The following is a 21,912-nucleotide window of genomic DNA, read 5'->3' as shown; positions in this document are numbered from 1 at the left end:
TATAAGGCCCGCGCTTTGACAGTTGGACCAGTCTGAAGATAGTCTGAAGTCTGAAGTTTGATAATACCGCGAAATACCGTTAGAGTAATAGTAGTTGCATAAATTGTGTTGTAAATAGTATAAGTTGTGTGTACAGAGTGAGACAAATAAATTCGTTAAGTATTTTATCGTGAGTTTAAATAGTGGACCCACGGAATCCGTAACAATTGGTGTCGGAAGTGCGATTCAAGAAGATTTTAAGAAGAAATTAAGTGGATTGGAAGATTTTTAGACCAAATTAGAGTATTTTTATGGTTGGTACAAGGGAGCAAGCGAAGAAAATGGAGGAAGTAAGCAAATTATTGGGCGATTTTGTGGAGAATATGAGAAGAGAGAAGGCAGAAGAACAAGAAAGACTCCTTAAAGAAAAAAAAGAGGAAAAACTACGACGTCAAGAAGAACAAGACCGACTACAGAAAATGCTTATGGAAAATCAAGAACAGGACCGGCTTGAGAAAATTTTCGAAGATTTGAAAATTCAACGACAACAAGACAAACAAGAAGAACAGGACCGGCTTGAGAAAATTTTCGAAGATTTAAAAATTCAGCGGCAACAGGACAAACAAGAAGAGCGGGACCGTATTCAAAAGAGTATCGAAAATTCTGAACGAAGACCAGAGACCCACTTCCAAGAAGTCGTAGAAGATCTGGAGGAACGCCTTCAGCAGAAAATGGAAAAATTAGAGATGGATCTACAGAAGACCAAGGTACAAGTAAGGACACCTGGCGTTCATGGAACAGCGAATCTTAAGGCTCCGACCTACGATGGACAACTGGAACTCCTGCAAACTATTCCTGCAGCCCAACAGCAGGAATACCAAACTTTGGTTGCTGCACTGGACAGAAGATATGGCGACCAACATCGACGTCAACTTTACCAGGCCCAGATCAAGACACGCCTGCAGAGGTCCGGAGAGAGTCTGGAATTCGAAGCAGACTTACGTCGGCTGGTACATCTAGCATACCCAGAAGCACCGGAAGGGTTTAGGGAGGAACTCGCTGCTCAGTGCTTTATCAGTTGATTAAAGGACAACGAGTTACAGAGGGCGCTGCAAATATCCCGATTTTCTACAAGCAGCGAAGCACTGGCCAGGGCGCTGGAAATCGAAGCTGCTTTTAGCGCCATCCCTAGACCGAAGATAAGATCTGTAACGGTCGAGGAACAGCCCGGAAGTTCTCACAAACGTTTGGAGGAGACGTTTAGAAAACTATGTGAGTTACTAGTGAACAAGAGTAGCAACAACACCCAGCTGGAGAAACATAGAAGATCCCAGGAAATAAGGTGCTATAGATGTGGCAGGAATGGCCACATCAAACGGGATTGCCGTGTCCAAATGCGATCCTGTAAAAAATGCGATCCTGTGTAAACGTAGGCACCAGGAAAACTAAAATCAGTAAATACTAAGAGGCGAGTATTGACTGGGGAGAACAGAGGCCCCAGGATTTTTTCCATTAGGAGTCTGGGAAGAACCGCTGACAGTTTAGTGATCGACGGGAAGGTCAATGGTAGGAGAATCAGAATGACAGTGGACACTGGCGCTATGGTATCGTTGGTGCGGGCTAACTCAGTGCAAGGATTGAAGCTGATGTCTCTGAGAAGAAGAGTGTGTTTACGTACAGTCACGGGGGAAATGGCCGTTGTACGGGGAGAGGCTATCGTCGAACTGAAGTTAGGAAATTTAAAGTTTCAGCATAGCGTCTTAGTGGCAGATATTGAAGATGACTTCATCTTGGGCATGGATGTGATTTGTCAACATGGATTTTCGTTCGATCACCAGAGAAATATCTTAAATATTGGAAAAAAAAGAGTTCATGTTATCTCCAGACGAGGGACCAGGCAGAATGGATGTAAGATCAGCGGAAACTGTGGTGATACCTGGTAATACCGAGAAGATCGTATTCGGTAAAGTGGAGAAAATCGCTGAAAATACCGGGTGTTTATTATTAAATTTAAAATTAGCCAAAAAAGATGGGCTACAACTTTTAAAGAAAAATGACAGATGAAGTAGGTGCCTGTATGTAAAAATCCAAATTTTCAAAAAATTACCGTTTTTTTTAAACAACACTTCTTGGTATCTTAAAATTTTTGACACATTCTAGAAGTTTTAGTTTTTAGTTTTTTTTAGTTTTGACTATTTGATATTACGCAGTTTAAAATAAAAGTACTTAATATTCACAAACTTATATTCATTATATTAAGATTAATTAAATAAGTAATCTAAAATCATACAAAGTAAATCTTCGACTATTGAAATAAATTAGAAAACAGTGTTTTCCCAAAACAAAACAAATTTCTGAAATAAACGCGTCAAACACAATAATATTTCGTGTGTATATAGATTCAGCTGTTCAAGTTAAGGAGGGTCTAAGAGCCTAAAAAGGGAGAGCTATAGGGCTGTCTTTTATATGCAGAGCGCTTACATGCTTGTTTCTGGATCGAGATTAAGCATCAGGGGGAACTAGCTATGCACAAACACTGGAAGATTCTCTACCCGGTCTCGATGTATTAAAAATAAACAGCCTACATTCGATTATAAAGGAGTAGGGTGTTTGATGAAGGATCAGAAGGGTTGATTTCAATTTAATAGAACAGAATTAGGTCCAAGGCGGTGTTTCTTTTTTCTTGTTTCTTAAGTAATACAGTTCGTTGAATTTTGGTGCTCTCTTTATATAATTATTAAAAACGTGTTTATGTACTAAACATTAACGCGTCTTTTTAGAATTCTTTAAAAACAAAATTAATAAAATTGACTGAGACTCTCTGTAAATTAATTCATCAAAAACTTATCATTTCAAGATATTTTTTCAAATGGAAACATCGTTATTTTTTTTACTCCCTAACAAAAAAAATATTCACAATATTTTGGGTGTTCCTGTAGCCAGGGTAACCTTTTTAAATTATTTAGGATTTCATTTTTTAATATACAGGGTGGTCCGAACTGTATTCCGGAAACTTCGGCAGCATATTCTGCAGATGCAGATAAATAAGTCAAAAGTTCGTAAAAATGTATGTCGTAAAATGCTTAGTTTCAGAGATACAGGGCGTAGAAGTTTTATTTTTATTTTTATTTTTTCCAAATAATTTCTGAAGTAACGTCAATATTTGGATCAAAATTGGTGTCTGGGGGTTTTTTGAAATGATAAATTTGATTTTGATGTTAATGTGACAGTACATTCTTCAATAAAACTACTGAGTAAAAAAATATACATTTACGACGTTTTTTAAAAAGGTCTCTTGGCAAAAATCGCTACGAGTAATGGGTTTCGAGATATTTGGAATCGAAATTATCTATACCTGTCATCATTGACATAAATTAAACATGTTGACTAAATAGTTATTAGACTGAAATCATAAATTTGAAATGTTTCCGTGCCAAAAGTTCAACAGAAACTGTTTTATCATCATATTTTGCAGAAAAATTTATAATTAATTTTATTATTTCAGTGAAATAACTATCTACTCAACATGTTTATTTTTCGTCAATAATGACATGTATTGACTATTTCCATTCTAAATATCTTAAGAACGGTTGCTCGTAGCAATTTTTTCAAAGAGCTATTTTTTACGTAAAAAGTCATACAGATGTATATTTTTTTACTCGGTAATTTTATACAGGTACGGACAAAAAGTTATTAAGCTTCAAAACAGTTAAAACACATGTAGGTAGCGCCCTCTACTAGTAGGAGTCATATTGACATCAAAATCCAATTTCTCGTGTCAAAAAATACCCATACATTAATTTTCATCCAAATATTGATGTTATTTCAGAAATTATTTAGAAAAAATCGAAATAAAAATGAAACCTTTACACTCTGTATCTCTGGAACTAAGCATTTTAGGACATACATTTATACGAACTTTTTTACTTACTTTTATCTGCAGAATATGCTGCCAAAGTTTCCGGAATACAGTTCGGACCACCCCGGCACAAAATTCCGCCATCCTAAAAATTTGACTAAGTATGATGTTTCATAACTTTTTATTCTGTAATCCGATTTATATGATTATGGTAGTGTGATGATAAATTTATTGGCATTATTTTTTATTATTTTAATGGCTTATATTCTTCGGTTAGGTGGGTTTATACCGGGGTAAATCAAAACGTTGCTCTTTGCAATAAATTCAAATCACCTTGTGGAAAAAATGAGACGGGAATTTTGGATAAAAAACACTTTTCTGCAATCTTAGATGTATTCATGACATTTCATTTTTTAAATTATCCTATTGCCTCTATTCTTTTATGCGCTACACATTTTTAAGTAAGTATTGATTTCAGAGATTCTTTTATCGAGAAAAACAATAATTTTATAATAATTTTAATAGCGTGTATGTCCACCCCTGGCAACAATAAGAGCTCAAGGTCTTCGTAGTATCGAATTAATAAGGGTAGTTATTCTATCTTGATCTAAAGCTTGATAAATATCACAAGCTTTAGATCAAGAAAACCCTTTGGAAGAGCTAAGCATAGCTCTTGTAAAGTTTGTGGTGGAACAGGACGACGACGAACAGCTCTTTTAAGTTCATCGTATAAATAAATGTTCGATTGGATTGAGGAGGCAATTCCAATCTTCGTAGTCTAATCTCTTGCAGGTACCCGTTAACTACTCATACTCATAACTCGTTACCCCGCGCAACATGGGGCCTGGTATTATCAAGCACCAGTATAAACTGATTTCCAATGAATGGAACGAGAATTTCTTGGAGGACATCCTCAATATAACGGTGGGCATTGGAAGCTCCATTTTCAACCAATTCAAGATTGTAAAAATAAAGTACAGCTGGTTCCAAAAAAAAAAATGAATACGACTCTTTACACATTCTTTTCGAATATTTGAGCAGTGTATATTTATATGTCAAGTATTTTGACATGTTAAGGTTATTGTGACATTGTATAAAACAACTTTGCTTTTGACAAAGTGGCAAATACATTTTTCAGAACGTCAGCATGACATGAATAAAGAAATGGGGCAGGTATCATAGAATATACTGCCCGATATAATAGAAATATGTTTTAAATCGTAGTCAATTTTATTGGAACCAGCTGTACTTTATTTAAAAATATGTAGCTCATAAAAAAATAGAGGTAAACGGATAATTGAAAAAATTAAATGACAGGAGTACAGTGTGTCCCATTTTGGTTGAAATCTCCGTTATTAGTGAAGATAGAAGGGTGCGGTTTGCACAAACCTGTCCCGCTTTTTCGTCAAACGGAAGATGCTGCAAACAAAATTTTCATAGCCCTCTTCATTTCTGAGCTACAGGGTCTTTTCAAAAATTTTGCAATTTGGGACACCCCCTGTATCTCTGTTATTGTTAAAGGTATCGAGAAGGCGAAAACTGCTTATTGTAGAACTTTTTACGTAGAATAAATACAGTGGCGTAGTCTGTCTACCAAAAAAATATTTTTGAAAATATGAACTAAAGTTATATTTTTTCAAATGGAACACCCTGTATATTTATAAATCATATGATCTGTCTTGCTACGAGCTTCTCAAAAATATATATCACTCTATATTTATTTTCACTATTTACTGCAATATTTAAAATATATCAGTTTCTTATTTGAAGGCCGTGATAAATAACAAAAAATCAAAATGGTATTTACTAAAATAGTCATACACATATTAAAATTTATTTGGGATTGATATATTTTCCTTTTGAAATAACTGTTGCCACTGAAACTGTGAATATATTTTTCTTTTTTTTTATAACGGGATGGGTTTGCAAATATTTAAATCTTGAATTATTAAAGCATTTTTCAGGCGTTCGACATTGTTGTAGTGCCCACGATATATTTCGTATTTCAAAAATCCCCAAAATCAGAAATCGAGAACGGCGAAATCCGGGAATCGAGGAGGCTATCAATATGCGTTCATTGGTTCCAATTCATTGATTTGAAAAATAATAATTTAACAGTATTCTAATATTTCCATAGTTATGAGGGGGAATGTTCACCATCTTGCTGAAAGTATATTTCACGTAAATTAGCTAAAGGAATATCTAAAATTTCCGATACGATAGATTATTCTTACGTATACACGTATTCCAAGATTTACAAATAGCGGTAGAAAGTTAAGTTTCCCTAATATATAAAGAATTTATTAGCGGCTCCCAAAATAAAACAAGAGACAGATAGCAGTATACTTTTAATAATTCTTTAGTTTCTTTTATTATCAATCATGGCCTACTAATAAATATGATCTTTTAATAAAAACTTTTAAATATTGCAGTAAATAGTGAAAATAAATATAGAGTGATATATATTTTTGAGAAGCCTATGGCAAGACAGATCATATGATTTATAAATATACAGGGTGTTCTATTTAAAAAAACATAACTTTAGTTCATATTTTCAAAAATATTTTTTGGAAGAAAACAGACTACGCCACTGTATTCTACGTAAAAAGTTCAACAATAAACAGTTTTCACCTTCTCGATAGCTTTAACAATAACAGAGATACAGGAGGTGTCCCAAATTGCAAAATTTTCAAAAAGACCCTGTAGCTCGGAAACGAAGAGGGCTATGAAAATTTTGTTTACGGCATCTTCCGTTTGACAAAAAAGTGAGACAGGTTTGTGCAATCCGCACCCTTCTATCTTCACTAATAACGGAGATACCGTATGATTTCAACCAAAATGGGACACCCTGTACATCTAAGATTAGAGGAAAGTATTTTTTTATCCAAAATGCCGGTCCCAGTTTTTCCACCGGTTTTGCATTTATTGCAAAAAAGGAAGTTTTGATTTACACCGGTATAAACCCACCTAACAAAAAAATATATTAGTAATTAAAATAATAAAAAGTAATGCCAACAAATTTATACAAACCAATATCATCATAAAAATGGGATTACAAATTAAAAAGTTATGAAACATCAAACTTAGTTAAAATTTTAGTGTGGCTGAATTTTGCGCCGGGGAATTTATATTTTTTTATATTCGGGTGAAAACAGATAACAAGAGCACCAACGCAATCTATCGGAGTTAATAATCAAGCAACCTGGACATTTTATCCGCTTCATCACCTTCAAAATTAAACACAGCCTCTGGATTTAGCAAGAGTGCGAGTGAGTGAGATAGAAATAAATAGCTACCACCGATCGCCGCATATCATTGCATCAGGAATTTGCCAAATTGCGCCTGCGAGCTACACTGCACGCTTCACAACACATGGGACTCAACTAAATACTATCTATTGGTCGGTTAAAAAGAGATGGAGATAGGAGCGCTACTAACGCAAACCTGCTATATATAAAGACATCAACAGTAACTAAACTAATCAACTAGATAGAGACAGGAATGTCGCATAATACAGGCGCTAAAATCGGTATACAGTAGGTGCAAGAAATTGGGAAATATATGGAAAAAATATTTTAAAGTTAAGCAGAAATTTCTATTTTTGGTAAAAGTTCTTTATCTCAAAAACTGCTAAAAATAAACTGGTTTGATTCTGAAATAAAAATCTGAAATTCTCTTAGAGAAATATGGTCTAATCTTTAAAAGAAATACTTATGTTGCTTAGATCTCAAAAGTGGAGAATTTAGGTAACCAAAAAATTGTTTTTGGTTGTTACTTTTTTTCTGGTTTCCTTATCACTTTGACACATATTTCTACAGGGTGTTAAAAAATGCAAAGCCAAATTTCAGGGTATCATTCCTCATCAAAGAATAATATGAAAGATTCCTATAGACGTGGATTCTGAAATCCATAGATTTACTGATACAAGATGTTAAAAGTTTAACTTTAACGATTCTTAGAAATATTTTAATACTTTACTCTAGTGGCAAAATTAAATTGATTTTTCTAATTTGTTTATTTAATGGAGCCCAAAAAACCTGAAATAAATTTTATTTTTTCCCCAATATAACACTAACAAATTTTGAAATAAGTTTGCTATAGAATATTTAAGATAATTACAAAAAAAAATACTTTTTTTAAATGTTTAACATACTGTAAAAAAATATGCAAATGTATTTTTCAAATACCCTGTATAACTGTTACATGTATTTTGAAACACTACTAAAAGAGTTATAATACAACAGTTTATAAAATATAAACTGTTTTGTTCGTGAATATTTTTTTATTTATTTTAGAATATCCTATTTTTAAGCTCCTCTGTATAAAAAATAACATACTAAGTTTTACTAAAAATGAGCTAGCATATAAAAACTTTATACCAGAATAAAAATTTTCTAAAAAAAACTTAAAACACCAGTTCCTATAAATGTCCCAATATTTCACACAAACTGCATAAAATAAAAATTAAAAAATTGATATTTGTTATCATATACACCAAAATTATGAAAAAAGCTTTAAAAACAAAGTTAATATGAATTGGATAACGCAAAATATTATCAGATAAAGAAATATATTTCAAATTTAATATCTTTTCGTGCTAAAAAATCCAATAGATATAAACGATTAAGCAAAATAAATCGAGGTTCGCACCTCCGTGACGATAAACAAATAAAAAAAGTAAACAATGTCAAAAACAAACAAACAAAACGTACTGCTGGTTATTCCAAACTATATTAAAATTAAACTCGAATAAATCGTTTGCAAAAAATCAATTATTGATAGGAATAAATTTCACACTAGATTCAAGTCTATAAAAATTGGTAAAACATATTTTTTATTATTAAGTAGAATTACATGTAGTTGAGAGAGTCATTTTTAAATAGAGTTGTTTTTGTGATTTTAATGGATTTGGAATAATACGCTAGTATAGAGTAATACCGAAAATTAAACCAATGAACGGATCGATAGGTTAGTTTCCAAAATCAAAGACAAACACAAATAATTCTCTATAATTGGCCATTAGCGAGCAAGAGATAAAGTTCATCCGCAATGCCCGGCTTTTTTCAATTCGAATTAAAACTACTAAAAGGATTTAATCAGATCCAAAATAAATTTTGAGAGAACAAAAATAGTATTTCATTGATACTAAAAAATAGCTAAGTTTGGTTTGGGTTGAACACAATACAATGGCTGTTAACAATAAATATTTTCAATGGCATTCTACAATAAAATATTACTATTTTGTTCTTTTATTCAGAGGTGAATTCTAAAAAAAATAAACAGTTATTATTTTTTAATTGTTTGAAAAGTTTTTTGGATTTTTTTTTAATTTTTAGTTAACCCTCAACTGGCATGGTGGATTTTTGTACCGCTTATGGCGTTATATAATATTTGCTCTTATTTAAGGCCCACCCTGTATAAAGTATTCAATTTGAATTTATAATAGAAAAAAAGAGCATTGCGGGTCAACACGGAAGCAAATATTAAAACTAAATTTCCGTCGAGTAAAATAAAAACAACAGAAAAAAAATCACACATCACAGAAAAAAAAACCGAAACAAACAAACTTAAATAAACCAAGACAAAAACAGGCTGCGCGTGCTTGCGCTCTAAAAGAGAGAGAGATAGATGCAGGCAGACAGACGCATAGCATCGTCTCGTAGCATACCGCGCTAGCCCGCGACTGTGCCGCCTTGATTTGGGCTTGGAGGTGCAGAGGGGGATGGAAATAGCGGCAGGGGTCGCGGTTGCAGCGGCCCTTGACTGCGTCCATGCAGACGGTGACCGTGCCGTCCTCGTTGGCGGTCACGGCGTCGGCGGGATGCGCGAAGCGACATTCGGACTCTGCGCGCTTGCACGCCCCGCGCTGGAACTCGCGGCACACCTACAGAAGGCAGAGGATAACCGGAGAGGCTCGAAGATCAGCTAAGCGCCGCTTGCTGCGTGCGTCGCCGTCGCCCGGGGACAGCATGCTGCGCGGACCGGGAGAGGTACGCGCAGCGCGTGATCCCGGTCGACGGCTACGGGTGGTCGAGGCTTGGGCAGTGTGGTTGTTTTCGGTGGCGATACGGGCTGTGTTTTTAGGATGTGCAGGGTGTCCCATTTTGGTTTTGTTTGTGACCTACAGGGCCTTTTTTAAAATTTTTTAATTTGGGACATGCACCATATGAGGTGTCGAGTTCCAAAACCTGTCTTACGTCAAAAACGTTGTTTGGAGATAATATGCAAACATTATTTTAGCATATGTTAAAGCGTTATTTTACAAAAAATCATGTTCATTGAGTAAAATCATTCTTTAAATATTTAATTTATAAAAAGAAAAAAACTTTTTTTTGCTACAGCAAGATATTTGCATCCTAACTTGATGTATTATATATGCAATTTTATTAAAATAAGGTAAGGATTTGAAATGGATAAGACGTCAGTAGTAATATTATACTTGTGTTAAAAACCTAAGAAAAAATGCTGATTTGCAACAATATTGACAATAAATAACAAATATAAGTGGAGAAGATGGATTTTGCTGCGGTAATACAATTTGTAGTAAATTTTATATAGAAATAGGTCAGTTTTGCTAGGACTATGTTTATGTAGATTTGAGGTTCCACTATTATACCGGGGGCGTCTCAAAATTGGCTCACCCCTATAAATTTTCTATTTTTTCAGATAAAAAATCGAGATTGGGCTTGTTAGTATATGAGAAAAATTAGGATTGATTGACGTATTCAATTGTTTTCCGTCACTTCCTCTTTCACCGGAAATGACTACAACTTTTGAATTTTAAATGGCACCCTCGATATTTTGTTATTTTATTCGATAGTAAATGACTCTAAATAGAATGATATATCATATATCAACATTTTTGACATTTTCGAATAAGGTTTATTTGAAATTGCAACATGCGATTCATAACGACAATTTGGCTCGAAATACCAACTGTGTAGTTAAGTGGCTGAAAAGAATTGAATACGTCAGTCAATCCTAATTTATGTCATATACTAACATACCAAATCTCGTTTTTTATCTGAGAAAATAAAAAAGTTATAGGGGTGAGCCACTTTTGGGACGCACCCGTATATCATTAGACCATGTTTTTAAAAATTGATAAAGCGGGTTTTGAAACGTAACGCCTCATATATTAATACTGTCTGGCGTAAATAAAACCTAATAAGTTTTTTTATGAATTTTCATAGAAAAAATGTAATTTTTTTTAATAAACTCTTTAAAAAGAATACTTAATACACGGAATTCATACAGAAACTTCCAAAAAAAGGTTATGAAATTGAAAATTCAGCTTTCTATCGCCACAAAACAACCACGCCTACGCAAATAACTTTCTATCGAAAAAAGCTCAACATTACTGGCTAATCAAATAATAAGTAAAAAACAACAGGGAGCCGAAAACTCTAACTACAGAAAGAACTTGAGCGGGTATCGCACACCGTGCATAGACTCAAAAAATCAACGAAATAATACAAAATCGATAGAAAGTTACAGGTGCTTCTCAAAAAAAGGATTTATAACGATAAAAATGATATCACTAAAAGACTCATATTTACAGCTATAAATAATTACTTATATATAAAGTATGAAATAAATGAGACGACTTTTAAATTATAGTAACCCGAAGAAAAAAATCTGTAAAGTAATAACTCTGTTTTTCAGAGAGCCACTATAATGAAAAAGAACACCTTAACTGGTACATAAAAGTAGTTTGCATCGACATAGAAAATCAAATTAATAGAAACATAAATTAAATATACGTTTAAATTTTACCTTTAAGCTTCATTCAGAACCTCAAAATTACGTAATTTTTTAGAGTTTATGATGACTCATAATGTCTTAAGAAATACAATTTTATTATAATTAATAAAATATCCCAGCAACAGGTTGCGGTAGTCAGTTGTATCCATAGAGAAAACTCTATAAGTAACTTTTAAAATAATAAACATTTGATTTCTAACTACTGATTTCTACATTACTTGCAATTTTTGAAATATAATTAGTCAAGAAAGTTTACAGTTTCTTAACATTTTCTGCTAATTGAAAATTACTGCCACTAATTTTGACGTTCTGAATGCTTACGTTGAAATTAGAGAAACAAACAGCATACTACTTTTATAACCATATATAAAAAAACAAAATAAAATAGAATTATTTTATGTACAAAGGGGAATATACTGAACTACAACTATGTGTGCTAGAGAGGTTAGCAATTTGGTTAGGGTGAATTAGTGTACGGTTAGTGCTTGAGAGTGTGTATTAATTACCTCTAGACATTTATCTGTCTGAAGTTATATATCCAACTAAATATACCTGCGAAAATAAAAAAGAAAGCAAAAGCAACAACTAAAAATAATAATAATATAATTAAAAATAACCAAAATAAATAAAACAACCGATGTACATGCGTAGAATAATATTATTTCGTTGTTAAAGAATGTTTACAATTAGTTATAAACTAAAATATAAAAAAATATAAAAAAATGCGAATCGTAGAATAGTAAATTATGAAAAATTTGCGTACATTTTTCGTTTCTGGACTGTCTCAATCAAACCAAAACTGTTTTAAAGTTAAATAAGCTAAATAAAACAACAAATATTGCTAAAAAATAAATATAACTATAAAAAAAAACATAATAAAGTAGTTATAACGTAGTTTTTTGCAGTAAAGCCGGTTAAACATAGTACAAAATGATGTAAAAATATAGCGATGTAGTCGTATACAGTTTCCCTTATATACAATAATTTCCCAAAAGAAATAAATAACAATAGCACTTGTCTTAAAATATACGAAAAGAATAATATTTATATAAACATAATTAAAAAGAGAAAGAGAAAAAGAATGATTTAAAAAAGACCAAGTGCCAATAAAGTTAAAACAAATCGAGATAAATAAAAGGTAAAAAGAGTAAAGGAGAGCATACCTCTAATCTGTCAGATCGAGGCATTTTCTGTTGGGCTACCACTGTCTGCGGTACGACCCCGAGTGGTGACCCCACTCCTGTGGGGTCGGGGCCCATTATCGTGGGCATGATGGGGCCTGGTGCGAAGTACGGACTGTACGTACTGCCTACTTGTGGCATTCCGGTCAGGTAGGGATTGGCTGCCTAGAAAACAGAATAGAAAAAAATAAGTTTAAGTTTGGGAAGGTTAATTTTTTGGTGGTGTTGTAGGGTTTAGCAGTATTAACATTTTGGGTGATGATCAATAAAGAAAAGGTAATTTTATATGTACCGAGTATACAATTTTTACTAGAGGTAGGAGGGTGCGGTTTGCACGAATCTCTCCCACTTTTTGTCAAACGTAAGATGCTGTAAACAAAATTTTCATAGTCCTCTTCGTTTCTGAGCTACAGGGTCTTTTCGAAAATTTTGCAATTTGGGAATGCCCCTGTACCTCCGTTTTTTTACGTAGAATACAGTGGCGTAGTCTGTTTATCTACGAAAAAAATATTTTCGAAAACATGAACTAAAGTTGTTTTTTTTTTCAAATTGAACACCCTGTATATTTATAAATTAACCCATCTTGCCTGAGAGCTTCTCAAAAATATATATTATTCTATTATATATTTAGTTTCACTATTTACTGCAATATTTAAAAGATAATTTTCTTATTAGTAGGCTGTGATCTCGGCTGTGATAGATAACAAAAAAACCGAAATGGTATTAACTAAAAAAGTACCAAAGAAGAAATCTAGAACGGACAAATCCGAGGACCAGGGAGGCCATCGTATGTGGGTCCATTGGTCCCAATTCATTGATTTGGGGAATGGTTATGTAACAAAATTCTAATATTTTCAAAGTTGTGAGGGGAGACCCCATCTTGCTGCAAGTATATTTCATCATGGTTTCCAAGATTTACAATTAGAAAGTTAAGTTCTCTATATATAAAGAATTTATTAGTAGCTTCCGAAATAAAACAAGAGACAGATAGCAATATACTTTTAATAATTCTTTAGCTTCTTTTATTATCAAAAAACTTTTAAATATTGCAGTAAATAGTAAAAATAAATATAGGGTGATATATATTTTTAAGAAGCTTATGGGGCAAGCTATATCATATGGAAAAATATCACAACTTTCGTTGCACGTCATCAATGACACCATGCGTCGTCTTATAGAGTTTGCTGGTGGTGGTACCAGCAAACCAGTACCAAATTTACTTTTAATTTTTTTTATTAAAATAATCAAAGTTATTTTAATTTCCCCAATAAATATACAGGCTGTTCCATTTAAGAAAACATAACTTTAGTTCATATGATCAAAAATATTCTCTTAGAAAAACTGTATTCTACAATAAACAGTTTTCACCTTCTCGATACCTTTCACAATAACCGAGATACGGGGTGTGTCGCGAATTGCAAAATTTTCAAATAGACCCTGTAGCTCAGAAGCAAAGAGGGCTACGAAAATTTTGTTTACAGCATTTTTCTTTTGACAAGAAAGTCGAACAGGTTTGTGCAAACCGCACCCCTCTCTCTTCACTAATAACGGAGATACCGCATGATTTCAAGCAAAATGGGACACCCTGTACAACATTGTGGGGAATTTAGTCTTTTTATTTTATTGGTATATCCGTTCAAATAGCGTCATAGTCACAAAATTAAACAAATAAGGCATTTATTTTCTATTTTTGGATCCTTATTTCATTCTATCTATCCGAAAAAAATACTATTCCCGATTTTATTCTTTCCTTTTCATAACTTCCAACGAAAACTGGAAATTGTAATTCAATTAACGAAATAAATCTAGCAGAAATAAAGGAATGCGATTTTATATCCAATTAAAATTTAATTGCACCGTCTGAGATAATCCATTAAAAGTCTGCATAAATGAGGCCGGCGCGCATTGTTTAGATTCCGTGTACATTTCCCCTTTTCTATTTTTATCTCCCTGTTTTTTAGCTTTTCTCTTATTTTTTCGCCTGAGTCAGTCCGCCCGTTCTTTTAACGGGCAATCTTTATTTTTTAATTAATTTTTCTTCTTCGGTTCATCCGTAATTTGCTCGGAGTATTCTAAACATCAACTCGCGTAGTAAATTGATACTTGTTTGAGTAAAAAGTAATTGTTACTCGTTTTGATATTAGAGGAATGTTTTTAGTTATACAGGGTGTTTCAAAAAACATGTGCCAACTCTCCTGGGGAGATTCCTCACGTAAAAATAAGATTTATTTTTCATATTAACATAGGCCCGATTCTGCTTTGTTTCGTAGCTAAAAGTGTTAGGGTCTTAATAATTTTTCGATTTATTATAATTTTCTTACAATTACTCTCTTACTTTTAGCGTTTCAAATAAACTTTTGAGAGTAAAAGTTACCATAAAGTGCCTACAAATTTTAATGCTAAAATTGTGTCGATTAATTCTTCAGGGACGTGCATAAGGGTTATCACTGAAATATTTTACAAAAAAAAAACATATGCGCCACTGACTTTGTGTTCTTTTGATATCAAAATTGTGTAGGCCGTTTAATACCAAATAAAAGTTACAGAAGTGCAACTTTATTAATCACAATTAATATAATTAAAATAAAATTAATAAATTATAATATTTTACCTAATTTATTATTAAATATTATTAGCATTAGTTATTATTACTATTAGTCCAACCTAGAGCAATTTCAAATAAAAAAAAATAATGGTATTTAAGATAATTACAAAAAAACTAATTTTGAAAAGTTTTAACATCCTGTAACTCTAAAATTATGCATTTGCATACCCATGTTTATACGAACTTATTTCTCATATTTTTTGATGAGGAATCAATGAGTACTTATTTAAAACTTTCGCAAGTTGATGATATTAACATTTTTTAAAGGTTGCTATTAGACTTGTATCAAAGCAAATTAATAAAATTGCGTTTATCTCATCAAGGAGGCGGAAATCGACAAAATACCAAGAAACAACATTAATCCTAATTTCCCTAATAATAGAAGAAAAAGTCAGTGGCGTACATGCTTTTTTTAAAAAAATATTCCAGTGATAACCCATATGCACGTCCCTGGTAAATATGTCGACACTTTTTAGGGTTCCGTATCCAAAAGGTAAAAACGGGAACCCTATTACTAAGACTTCGCTGTCCGTCAGCCCGTCTGTCCGTCTGTCACAAAGGTCTATCTTATGAACCGTTATAGCTAGACAGTTGAAATTTTTACAGATAATGTATCTATGTTGCCGCTATAAGAACAAATACTAAAAACAGAATTAAATAAATGTTTATAAATAAAAAAAGTACTTTCACTAAACATTATCTTTTAAGTAAGAACGTTAAGAATGGTACGGAACCCTTCGTGCGCGAGTCCGACTTGCACTTGACCAATTTTTTAAAAAGTCTTCTTTAAAATTCAGCCTACCAAGATTTGCAATCTTGTTTGATATATACAGGGCGAAACAAAAATAAATGCTGTATTATTCTCCACTATTTTAAATGGAACACCCCATACTCTCTCTAAAAGTCGAACAAAATTTTATTTAATCTTTTTGTTTTCACTTCTTATACCTAAAATATATATTTAATGAGAAAATCATGTTTTTTGAAAACATAGGATGATTTGACTTCTGTTTTTTCGATAAAAAGCATTAATTATCAAAAGTGTCAATCAAACTGCAGATTTTACTAAAAATAATAACTAAATTTATCATAATTAAACAAAAGCAATGGAAAGACAAATGTAAACTAATGGGCTCTATAAGCAGGCAAATTATTTCTTAGATAGAATATAAATATACAGGGTTATTTCAAAAGATATGTAAATTCTGAAAAAAAAAATTGCGGTAAACAAAACAAAAATTGCGCATATGATATGATCATAATTATCAATTTTTATGTTAAAATCAGATAAAACAAATACCAGGGTGAGCCTTAAATAAACAAATATTTCCAGGGCTGGTAGGTCTCGATAAAAAAATGTATTTTTTCTTTATCGTTTTTTAAATAAGTTCAAAATGACCGACATATTTTACTTTAAAAATTAAAAAAAAATGATTTTTCGCTTAAATTTTTTTTTCTTTCTTGTAAATTTAATCTACTATCTATGTTACCATATTATAAAGATATGTTTTCTTTAATTAAAAATTAAAAAAAAATCCGAATTTTGATTTTTTGCGAAAAAAAAAACAGACGTGTTTTTCGGGTCAAAATATACCACCCCTTAAAATATTTACGACTAACCCTGTATATCTAATTTCTGTAGTGCCTAATATCTTCTGAAACAACACTGTATATGAATTAATCTGTCGAAAAATCAATACAATTGCATATTAGAAAAAAAAACAAAGCGAGAAAATAAACGTGAGCAAGTAAATTATTACCATCAGCGCATACGGCTCATCGAATGGCATGGAGAAATATGGATGGGTCAAAGGAAGGCAATCAATTGACGGGTCCACCTCAAAAACCAATACAAAATTAGTAAAAACTAAAACAAACCAAACCAAAATGCTCGTGACGCATGCCGCGGGTCCCAAAACCTAAGCTTTCAGCAGATTAAATAGTATCTTTGGGCCCATCATATTAGAGGGGTCAGTTGGGAAAAAAGTGTTGAAAAGCTAATTATTGATTTGATTAGTTCATTTGACTGATTTTGAGCAAACTAGAAGACAAATATCAATTAGATTTAAAAAACCTATGGCTCAGAAAAGATATAGTAAACCGGATAAATCTTGCGTTGCTCAACATATTGTTGGCAAAGAACTTTGAATGGATATTAATAATTTTAAATTAAATAAACAAGTCTCAAATTACAGGCAATTAGATGCATGCGTCAAAATTAATAAACGTAAAGATAGTATGAACAGAGACAATTGTCTACTTTCTTCCAGCTTTCTGTTCCTACTACTCTAGTTTCGGTAATTAATTGTTACAATCGCCTAGCTAGTGTTTGCGCAAAAAAGTGGCTCTAAAGTGGCTCACCCCTATAACATTTTTATTTTTTTCAGATAAAAGAACGAAATTTGGTATATTAGTATATGATTGTAATGTTAGAAATTAGGATTGATTGACGGTATTCAATTGTCTTTGGTCATTTCCTATTTCACCGGAAATGACTACAACTTTTGATTTTTAAATGACAACCTCGGTGTTTTTTTACTTTATTGTCGTTTTTAATCACATGTCAACTTTTGACATTTTCGTATATGGTTTATTTGAAATTGTGTCATGCGATTCGTAACGACAATTTGACTCGAAATATTAAGTGTGCAAGTGTGTGGTACCAAATTATTCGTTTGTTTTTTGGAAAAAAAAGTTTTTTTCCAAATATGCTGATGAGTAACCTTCGTTCCATTTGAAAAAATTGAGATATGATTAAAAATACGATTTGGGCATCTTTTAACCGGCTAGGACAAGACACTAAAAACATTAGACGATCAAATCTATATATTTTTCCCAGGCTCCTTGGTTAAAAATTACTGTTTTTAACCCAGCCATAGAAATTTAGAATATGATTTTTTTTAAATAAAAATGTCAAAAGTTGACATATATGATATGTAATTTTATTCAGAGTGTTATTTTCTATGGAATAAAGTAGAAATATATACCAAGGGTGCCATTTAAAAATCAAAAGTTGTAGTCATTTCCGGTGAAACAGGAAGTGACCAATAACAATTGAATACGTCAATCAATCCTAATTTATGTCATATACTAACAAACCAAATCTCGTTTCTTTACTGAAAAATATAAAAAAATTATAGGGGTGAGCCATTTTCGAGACGCACCCAGCATATTAGTTTAGTTTTAATCATCTGCTGATAATGCTAACACGGTTAGCGAAACGCGCGTCCAGTACAAAAATAAAAGTGTTTACGTGTATTGTTGTGAAATAGAGTTTTATTTTGCTGAGTAGTTTGAGTTACATTATTATATCTCGAAAAAAATTATGCGAAAAAAGTAAATACTAGTGCAAAAAGCTTAGTTTAGGACCCTCATTGCAAAAAAGTTAATAACATCAAAAGCAGCAAAGTAGAGACCAGAACAACCAAATGTTAATTTTACCACAACTAGAATTTTCAGAGTTTTCTGATCTCAAACTATAGCAGACGTGGAAAATAGAGATATTGAAGTACTTACCACCGCTTGGACTTGGCCTGGAACCAAGGGTTGTCCTGGTGTAAGTCCCATCTGTTGCATCAGTGCGTTTTTAAGGGCAAGGTGATTCCTTCCGTTGATTAGTAACTGATCTTTGAGATGCTGTGGGGGATGGAAGTATTTGCAGGGTGGTTTTTCTCTATTACATCGGCCCTGAAAAGGAAGGACAAAGTCAGTAATGTTTTTTAAAATATAAGAATAGTCTAGTATAGTAATATTGAAGGAATTTACTTTAAAAAATTCCCGGCATTACAGTTAAACCTTATTTTTCAGACTGTAATGACTCAAGAATGTTGTAGTATAACATACCAAGGTCGTTCAACAAAATTGAAGAGGTAAGATTTTGGCCAACTGCATAACAAACAGTTTAAATAAAATAAAGGAACCTACGTTGTGTTAAAAATATTTTTTATTCTAAACAAATACACGGATTTAAATAGAGAGAGTATACGAAAAAAAGTTTATATAATTATTCTTATTGTTAGGAAGTATAATTTGTGAAAATTCTAAAAAAAAATAAAAAAGTAAATATTTTGATATCTTCAGACCAATCATCTATCTTGTATTATAATTTATTATTGATGCTAATCAAACTAGTGCTGTACGGATCCGAGTTTTTAAACGGATCGGGGATTCTTTAAAAAAATCCGGATCCGGATTTATCCGTATCCGGATTTGAATATGCGATTCGGATCTAGATCCGAGATTCGGATCTGAGATTCGGATCTAAGATTCGGATCTGAGATTCGGATCTTAAAATGCATCTGAAATCCGAATCTCAAATTCGGATCCCATACCCCGGTTATGGTAATTTCGAGGGTAATTTATAAATTATGCACTGAAAAAAAGGATCTCAGTCGAAATGAATATGACTTTGACCCAAAAGATTGGCGTTTTTCAATAGGGCCAAGAACAACGTTTCTTTGCCCAAAAAAAAAGCATTAACTATCTTTCATAAGCTTTAAAAAATTACTTTAGGGAATAGAATAATCTATCTGTCAAAAGCATTTCACTCTTGACCCAAAATGAATATGCAAAGAAGTTCTTGCTACAAGAACAATAGTCTCTTTGATTCATGCAAAAATTCTTGAATGAAAAGGGACATTTCTTGATTAAAGAGACACTTTTCTTAAACCAATAGCGAATAATATTGACTCAATTAAAATTTATTTTGATCTAAGAGAAGTCTATACATCATATACAGGCATATTATGAGGTATATTATTTTCTGATAAATTTAGGTTTTCCTGGTATTTACTTACTACAGAGTAGTAAGTAAAGTGATATTATTATTATGTTATATTATTTATTCTTGCAGTGCAGTGGCGAAAAACCCATAAGGATTTTTTTTTGGATAAAGTGATAATATTTTTCTCGATAGTAGCAATTTTCGAATTTTTCAAGAGAACCAGTTTTCTTGAGTTAAGAGAGTTTTTCTTCAAGCAAAATATTTTCTTTTACGCTAAAATAAATTTTCTTGCCACTATTTTTTTTTCAAGAACAATGACGACTTTAGTTCAAGTCTATCTTTTTTATCAGTGTGGGCATAAAAAAGTAGTTTAATTTGCAGCACAAGATATTTAATTTTCAAACAAAAAAAATACAACCAAGTATGCGGATGCGGCATGCGCATGTTATGCATGGAACGACGACTGGCAACAGTGAATACGAATACGACGATCTTGATTCAGATCCTAAATCCGGACTTAAACCCGGATCTTAAATCGGGGTCTTAAATCCGGATCTTAAATCCGAATATTTATACCCGGATCGATCCGGTTCCGGATTGTACACTTTAAAAAATCCGGATCAGATCCGGATCTGATCCGGATTGAAAAAGGATCCGGATCTGATGTACAGCACTAAATCAAACTTTTTAGATGAATTAAACTACGGTAGCGAGCATAAGATTACACACCGGTTTTGCTAATGGGCACATAACTTGGGCTATTTCGGCTATAACGAAATTTTTTGAAGGTACAGAATTATAATTTTAGACATATTCGGCGCCGTGCTGACTAACAGGAATTGAAATTTCGCGATGGGGATTTAGGTGGTAACTCTGCTCTAAAAAATGTTATGTTGCCCCATTTATTCATTTATTTCCTGATATTGAAATTTGTTTTGACACTATAGTTTTGTATTACGAGTTTTTGGTTTAAATAAATAGTGTTGTGATACTTTAAGCTAAAAAATGTTTACTAGCAGACCTTGCAGTCAAACATTGATCATTTTAGAACCTCTTTTAGAGCCAAATGTACAAGATATATCCATATACAGAGAAGACCAGGCTACTAGTAACATAGCAAGTTGCCGGACGAATTCACGTTTACCCGTTTTGCGTTCGTACTCGAGACTGCCGGCTAGTCGGCGGGTCAGGCAGTACTGTTTGACCAGCGGATCTGTAGCTACGGAAGGAATGCGAGAAAAAAAATCGATATTGCCACGTTTATCTATAAAATTGCAAAATTGCCAGACATGAACTATAAATTTAATATATTTTTATTATATATAATGTGTTTAGCATATATTCTGACGTATATTACTAAGGAATTTTAACGTAGTTCATATTGTTCGATATGTTTTATTTAATAACTTATTTCTTTCATTCTGTATAATCTGCTTATTATGAAAGTTGAAGATTTTTCAACGATATCATTGGCAAACCGGCATCGCCGCGCATGGTCGCCTATTCATCGAACATGATTGGCGAGAGTACGTCACAGGATTTGTTACCACGCGGTTGCCATGTCTTTTACGCCTTTCCTATTCGCTTGCTTTATGCCCAACTTCACGATCTCTTCTGAAAAGAGTAGGAATATTGAATACTATTGAAATATCCAGTGGCGGTGTCATTTTTTTGATCATTATTACTTTATTTCATTATTTTATACCGGTTATCCTAAACTTTATTCCTATATTTTTTGTATATTTGATAGTTCAGTTGTGTTTTATTGTTTTGTTATCTTGTTATAATGTTTTTCGTTCGT

The 21,912-nt window shown here is 32.5% G+C and overlaps 1 protein-coding gene across 3 annotated transcripts in view; it reads right to left on the bottom strand.

Moving 5' to 3' along the window:
• Nucleotides 1–19,074, bottom strand: part of LOC115887267 (muscleblind-like protein 1) — a 32,539-nt gene extending 13,465 nt beyond the window's left edge. Inside the window, exons 1-4 of one of the 3 annotated variants that reach the window (XM_030906649.1) lie at nt 18,905–19,074; nt 17,149–17,226; nt 12,766–12,948; nt 9,507–9,722 (exon numbers count right to left, since the gene is read on the bottom strand). In XM_030906649.1, coding sequence (XP_030762509.1) covers nt 9,507–9,722; nt 12,766–12,948; nt 17,149–17,226; nt 18,905–18,964 — 537 coding nt within the window. In that variant the 5' untranslated portion in view covers nt 18,965–19,074. The remainder of the gene's footprint in view (nt 1–9,506; nt 9,723–12,765; nt 12,949–17,148; nt 17,227–18,904) is intronic. The other 2 variants (XM_030906651.1, XM_030906650.1) reach the window with 2 other exon arrangements.
• Between the last annotated feature and the right edge of the window lie 2,838 nt (nt 19,075–21,912).

Source organism: Sitophilus oryzae, unplaced genomic scaffold, assembly GCF_002938485.1.
Source record: "Sitophilus oryzae breed Bouriz unplaced genomic scaffold, Soryzae_2.0 scaffold_560_pilon_pilon, whole genome shotgun sequence".
Classification (NCBI taxonomy): domain Eukaryota; kingdom Metazoa; phylum Arthropoda; class Insecta; order Coleoptera; family Curculionidae; genus Sitophilus; species Sitophilus oryzae.
This window is presented reverse-complemented; position numbering and strand designations above follow the sequence as displayed.